Here is a 6,944-nt window from a genome sequence, read left to right as displayed (position 1 = left end):
AACCTTTGTGGTATGAGGGGAGGTGGTCACAGTACAGGTGTGGGGAGGCCTGGCAAATTGACTACATCACACTGCCTCAGAGCCACCAGGGTAAGTGCTGTGTGCTTAACAATGCTGGAAACAAGCACAGGATGGTTGGAAACATATCCTGTGCCTCATGCCACAGCCCAGAACACCATCCTGGGCCTTGAGAAGCAAATCTTATGGAGACATGGTACTCCAGAAAGAATTGAGTCAGACAATGGGACTCATTTCAAAAGCAGTCTAACTGGGCCAAGGAACATGGTATCCAATGGATCTACCATATCCCGTACTATACACAGGCCTCAGGGAAGGTTGAAAGGTACAATGGTCTGTTGAAAGCTACCCTGAAGGCAAAGGCTGGTGGAACTTTCAGAAATTGGGACATTTAGCACAAGCCACCTGGTTGGTTAACACCAGGGGATCCATCAATTGGGCTGGTCTTGCTCAGTCACATCTTCTACATCCTGCAGATGGGGATGAAGTCCCTGGGAGGTGTGAAAGGAATCTGCTGGGGAAAGTGTTTGGGTTCTTCCTGCTTTGGGCGAAAGTAAAACCTGTGGAGCTGCTTTTCAGGGACCTGGACATACCTGGTGTGTGATGATGGAGGATGGTGAAGCACAATGTGCACCTCAAGGAAATCTCACTCTGGGGGAGAATCCTTACCTTGGCCCTCAGGAGAACACAGCCTGTGAGTAACATGTAAAATGTCCTGGTTTGAGCCAGGATGAAGCAAATTTTCTTTTCCCTGATTTATTTTCCTTCAGTGAACTCCCTTCTAAGCAGCCACTTGCTGAAAGCAGCAGCAAGTTTTCCAGCCAGTGGAAACACCTGGATATTTATAGTTACTGCTGAGAGAATGAAACAGCATTAACCAAACTCTGACTTCAAACAGTTAACTGCTTGTAGGGTGTAAATGTCTCATCTGGGCCTACAGAGCTTGGCCAGAGGTTCCTGTGAGGAAGACTCAAGGATGAAGTAAACGACTCCTAGGAGACCCAAATGGGCTTAACACGCATGTGATAATGGGCAGACACTTATGTAAATGATTTATTGGGAAACTGATGAATAAGTAAACTGTTTCTTAGAAATATCGCCCATATTTAGCTATCAGGTGTGTATGTACCTCTCACCTCACCCTGCAAGGTGCACTTTTTTGGAGGAGCTGCCCCTGTGAATAAAGATCCTGACTGAACAGCACTTGGACTTTCTTGGTTTTGGTTTGGCAGCCCAGATGGGACCCTCTCTGCTTGGCTGCACAACCCCTTGAGAACGGGACTCCCTTGGGTGCCCCTGGGGATTTCCTACAACTCCCACCAGCCCTTCTCTGTGAGCAGGTGCTCGGCCGGCACCCCCAGCAGCGCTGTGCTCTGCTCCGGGTACAACGGTCCCACCCGAGCCCCGGGCAGGAGCACCAGGGGAAAGTTGAGGTTGACCCTTGGGATTCTGGAGCTGGAGCTGCAGAGGTTCTGAGGGCAACTACACGTTGACTGAAAAGGAGAAACTTGCAGTATAGGAAGGAGTTAGAGGCACTTTGGAAGTGATGGGCACTGAAGTGCAGCTCCTCCTGGTGCCCCCATTGCCAGTGCTGGGCTTCATGTTCCAGAGTCACCTTTCTCCTGTCCATCCTGCCACCCGTGTGACCTGGAGTAAACAAACTGTTTTAATTACCCAGCAGGCTTGAATAGGAAGCCCTAATTGTCCAGGAACTGTAGAAGCCATTACAGATGCAGGGGGGTGGGGATGCCAGCAGCCTGCCCCAGCTCCTGGGGGTCCAGGATGTGTCCCCAGGCACAGCCATTCCCACCTGGGGCTGGCCCAGGTGTCCAGCATTCCAGGTGACTGGTGGTTGTCACCTCCTTGGCATCCCAGCTGCTGCCCAGGATTTGTTTTGGGAGCAACAGGCAGCTCAGACCTGTGTTGTTCTTTCTACACGACTGTTGCAATGGTTGCAGCACCTGCCAACACCTGCCCAGCCGACCTGGTGGCACGTGTCCCTCTTGCTGGCAGGGGCAGCCTGGGCTGACATCCTGCTCTGGGGGCCATGGGAGAAACAGGGCTGGGGGGCTGCAGGAGTGAACCCCCTGGCCAAGGCATCTCCTGCCTCAGGTGCTGTTGGAGAAGCTCCTGCAAGCTAGGCAGGCTCTGCAATGCCCCAGGGTGTTCCCTTCCCACTGGTGCCCCTCAAAGCAGCCAGCATGGCCATGACCCTGCAGGGCCAACCCCAAAGTCCCACTGATGCTAACACAGGAGTTCCTGTGGGCCCTGTGTGTGGCACAGCAGTCACAATGGCCTGGCCCAGACCCTGGCCCCACTGCAGGCTTTTGGGGGTGCTCCTCACACCCATGGCAGGGCCTGTTGCTGCCCCATTGGTCCTGGCTGCCCTGGTCCCAGCTCCACTGCTCCTACCAGGCTCTGATGGTGGCCCCAGGCAGGGGGGGTTCCTTGTGCCCAGCGCTGCTGCAACTTGGCCCTGGGTGGGCCAGGAGGTCCCAGCAGCCCCCCAAAGCCTCCCCTGGGACCCACCTGCTGCTGAGGAGCCAGGATGGGGTATCCAGTCCCTGACCGAGCTGCTGTGGGGTGGCCATCATTGTCCCTGTCTCTGCTCCTGCCCCTGTTTCTGCCCCACATCTGTCCCTGTCCCTTCCACACCCATGACAGTGCTGCTTCCTGTCCCTGGCCTGTACCCAGCCCCTGTTGCTACCACTGCTTCTGCCGTGCCCATGACCCTACCTTGGTCCTTCCCATATCCCCACCCCTGCTGTCCCTGCCCCTGTCCCTGGCACTGCACTTACCACTGCATTGTCCTAGAACCATAGAATGGTTGGGGTTGGAAGGGACGTCTGGAGATTGAGTCCAACTCCCTGCCAGAGCAGAATCCCCTCAGGCAGGTCTGTCCTGGTTTGAGGATGAAGCCAATTTTCCTTTTTACAATTTTTTTTTCCTTCAGTGAGCTTTCTTTTAATGAGCAACAGTGTGTTCTTCTGAAGCTGATAAGACACTGGAATGTTTTTGTAACTCCTGGGGCTTCAAGGTCACACTTTCACTCTGCCGGCTCAGACACTGCGGGGAGATCTGTGACCCCCCCGTAGGAGGCTGAGTTAGACAGACAGAAAAACTGGCCAGAGATATTCCATTCCACAGAGCTCCGTAAGCTCAGAGGAAGGTCAGAGATCACAGGAATGTGTCCAGTTGCTGTCTCAAAAGTGTCCAGAGAAAGAGACTCCACAGCCTCTCTGGGCAGCCTGTCCCAGGGCTCTGTCACCCTCACAGGGAAGTTTCTCCTCATGCTGAGGTGGAACTGCTTGTGTTCCAGTTTATGGCCATTGCTCCTCATCCTATCACAGGCACCACTGAGAAGAGACCAGTCCCTCTTCTTGACACCCAGTTTTATACACTTTGATTTCAACAAGTCCTTCCACAAGATTCCTTCTATTGACAAGTCTGCTGAGGTGTTGTTTGGAAAACAACTTCTGAGGAAGGTTTTGAGGAGTAAACCTTTGTGTGTCACACAACATTTATAACATTGGTATCTTCAGCTACACAGAAAAGGCCCAGCTGGGCATGGCGACAGGAAGAAATGCTCCTGTCAGCATCATCTCCTTCTGATGGGTGAATTATGTTCTACTTTGCAGGAAGAGGGAGACTGCCACACGGAGATCCCCCAGAGAGCCCCAGGTCTTCACCCTTGTCTGAAGTTCTCCTGCTCTCAGGTTGGAGCTGGCACTTCCTAAAACCTTCAGAGTGCCCCAGAACCATATTTGCCTTTGGGCACACTCCAGGGCCCCTTGTTTTCCCTCCTCATCCCTCTCTTTGCCTTCAAGTCCCCTCAAGGCCCCTCCATGTGTCTCTCAGTGCTCCCCAGTGCCCCCCCCCCTCACTGTCAGCCCCCCCATAGAATCACAAAATGGTTTGGGTTGGAAGGGACCTTAAAGATCATCTAGATGCAAACTCCCTGCCACAGGTAGGGACACCTCCCACCAGCCCAGGCTGCTCCAAGCCCCATCCAACCTGCCCTTCAACACTGTCAGGGATGGGGCAGCCACAGCTTCCCTAGGCAGCCTGGGCCAGGCTCTCACCACCCTCATAATAAAGAATTTCCTCCCTAGTATCTAATCTAAATCTTCCCTCTTCAAGTTTTAAACCATTGCCCCTTGTCCTCTCACTACACGCCCATGCAAAAAGCCCCACCCCAGCTTTCTTGTAGTCCCCTTCAGATATTGGAAAGCTGCTCTAAGATCACCAGGGAGCCTCCTCTTCTCCAGGCTGAACAACCCCAACTCCCTCAGCCTGTCTTCACAGAGGAGCTGCTCCAGCCCTCTGATCATTTTTGTCACCCTCCTCTGGAGTCACTCAAGGAGCTCTATGACCTGCTTATGTTGGGGGCTCCATAACTGGATACAGTTCTCCACGTGGGGTGTCACAAGAGCAGAGGGGGGGAAATCACCTCCCTCGACCAGCTGGCCAACCTTCTTTTGATGCAGCCCAGGATCCCGTTGGCCTTCTGGGCTCACCCTCCTCCCCCCAACAGAGCACTCAGAGGTGTTTCAAACTCGCAGTTTATTTGTGCTCCCGTGCCCTGAGCAGCCCTGTCCTGGTGCCTCCCCCATGGCTGGTGCCTCCCCAGGAGCTGGGCTGGGACTCCCAGCCCCACCAAAGCACGAAGAGCAGTGCAGTAAGGCAGAACTTGTAGTTGGCCAGAAAGAAAGAAAACCTGTTTACACAACTGCTTGGGCACCTCTGTCTCCCAGGCACTCTGTGCCAGGTCCAGTTTGGTTTCAGTGGTGTGACATTCCCAGCCCTTTGGATTTTTCTTGGGATCAGTGGGGAAGCCATCAGTGAGGTGGTTTTCACACTGCAGGTGCCACTTCCCTGCCACCAGGCAGCCAGCAGAGCCAGCAGCCAGGCTGGTGGCTTCACCTGGTGGGTCACATTTACAGGGTGAGCAGAGGCAGCAGCTCTGAAAGGAGCAGGACTGAGCACAGAGGAGAGCAGGGGGATCCAGGGGCTGCTGCCTCCACAGAACCTGCACACAGCCACAAGAGACCATCCCTGCCCTTGTGAGGGTAACACAGGGAAGTGAGCAGCCCAGGGCGGAGCAGCTGTGGAACATCTGGAGCCCAACAACCCCACCACAGCAGTGGCCAAGGCTCCTTCTGGATTTGGTCTGGGGCCTCCAAGGGGAGATGCTGACACCTCCTGGTCCCCAGCCAGGCAGGCAGCTTGTTCATTCCACATCCAGGCTGCTGCCCAAGCAATGTCAGCTGTACAGTGTGAGCCCTGCACTGCCAGCCTTTGTTACCCTACAGAAATCAGGAGCAGTGGGAATGTGTTCTTTCTTCTGAGACCCTGCACAGCCTCTGTGCAGCTCCCAACATGGACATGTCTGTGTTGCTTCAACAGCAAACAGCAGTTCCCCAGCACCCACCTGCTCCTGCTCTCACCACAGTTCCAGCTCTTACTAGTGTTCGAGCTCCAAGATTTATTACCTGTGGCAGCAGCTTCAGAGGTCCTCCTTCCAAGAGGTCATTCATCCTGGTCATGATTTATTTCCAAGCACCCACTGTGCCTAAGCACATCTGATTTGTCCAGTTTTCATGACAGTAGAACCAAGAAATGGCATCTGCATCCAGGGCTTATGCACCAGGCTCCCAGAGGTGGCCTCATGCCAAGCAGGAGCAGGGCTGGTCAGAGCAGTGAAGGGGACATTTCCAGGAGAAGTAAATATCCCCAAGAAGCAGTGAGGGTAAAGAGTTTATGGTCTGAGCTATTTCTGGGCCAGAGATTCAGCCCTGGTTTCAGCTCAGACACTTCCTCTGGTTCCTGCTGGACTGCCCAGGGTAGCTGACTGAGATTGCAGTGAAGAGCAGAGCTGAGGGATGAAGGGAGATGCTCCAGGGGAAGCACTGCAGCTCCTACTTGTAGTTCTTAGTGTCTGTGCACTGAGCCCACAGCTCAGGAGGGTATTCCCAGAAGAACCTCAGAGCCCTTTCTTGCAGCAGGTAGCATTCCCAAAGTCAGATCTCATTCAGGGAACCATCCCCACCCGCCCCACATGCCCCAAGCTTTGCATGTTCCTCAGAGTGGTCCATGTCCCAGGGAATGGTGGGCACCATCCTTACTTCAGCACCAGCACGGCCTCTGTCCCGTCCGGCCGCGTCAGGTGCAGCCCGTGGCTGAGGTAGAACTCCCGGCGCAGGAAGGCGTAGAAATAATCCGAGATGAGCAGGATCTGCAGGAGGGAGAGGGTCAGACAGCAGTGAGGCTACACAACAGGGGAGAAGGAAAAAGGACACGTGGCTGTGATGGACCCTGAAGGGGCTTTGGAAGCTCTTAGGCTTTGTGACCCCATGGGCACTGCCTGCCCAGCCTGTGCCCGGCAGCGCGGAGCCACCGGAGACTGAACAGATTGATTTCCCCTCGTGCTCAGCACTGGGGAGGCCTCACCTTGGGTGTGTGTCCAGTTCTGGGTCCCTCACTGCAGGAAGGACATTGAGGTGCTGGAGCAGGTCCAGAGGAGACAAGGCTGGTGAAGGGACTAGAGGGAAAGTCTGACAGAGAGAGGCTGAGGGAGCTGGGGTTGTTTAGCCTGGAGAAGAGGAGACTCAGGGGGGACCTTCTCACTCTCTACAACCACCTCAAGGGAGGTTGTGCTCAGGTGGGGGTGGGCTCTTTTTCCAGGCAGCCAGTGACAGGATGAGAGGGCCTGGCCTGAAGCTGCTCCAGGTGAGGTTTGGGTTGGATATCAGGAAGCACTTCCCCATAGAAAGGGTGATCAGACCTTGGGATGGACTGCCCAGGGCAGTGGTGGAGGCACCATCCCTGGAGGTGTTCCAGGAAAGGCTGGAGGTGGCACTTAGTGCCATGGTCTGGAGATGTGGGGGTGTTGGTCATAGGCTGGACTTGGTGATCTTAAAGGTCTT

At 54.7% G+C, this 6,944-nt stretch overlaps 2 protein-coding genes across 2 annotated transcripts in view; both read right to left on the bottom strand.

The window, feature by feature from the left end:
- TLDC2 (TBC/LysM-associated domain containing 2) overlaps positions 1-5,555 on the bottom strand; it is a 28,849-nt gene extending 23,294 nt beyond the window's left edge. The window contains exon 1 of the mRNA XM_009999859.1: positions 5,511-5,555. Coding sequence (XP_009998161.1) covers positions 5,511-5,555 — 45 coding nt within the window. The remainder of the gene's footprint in view (positions 1-5,510) is intronic.
- A 584-nt stretch (positions 5,556-6,139) lies between these two features.
- PIGU (phosphatidylinositol glycan anchor biosynthesis, class U) overlaps positions 6,140-6,944 on the bottom strand; it is a 37,256-nt gene continuing 36,451 nt past the window's right edge. Inside the window, exon 14 of the mRNA XM_009999858.1 lies at positions 6,140-6,253. Coding sequence (XP_009998160.1) covers positions 6,140-6,253 — 114 coding nt within the window. The remainder of the gene's footprint in view (positions 6,254-6,944) is intronic.

This window comes from Chaetura pelagica, unplaced genomic scaffold (genome assembly GCF_000747805.2).
Source record: "Chaetura pelagica isolate M959 unplaced genomic scaffold, ChaPel_1.0 scaffold146, whole genome shotgun sequence".
Classification (NCBI taxonomy): Eukaryota; Metazoa; Chordata; class Aves; order Apodiformes; family Apodidae; genus Chaetura; species Chaetura pelagica.
This window is presented reverse-complemented; position numbering and strand designations above follow the sequence as displayed.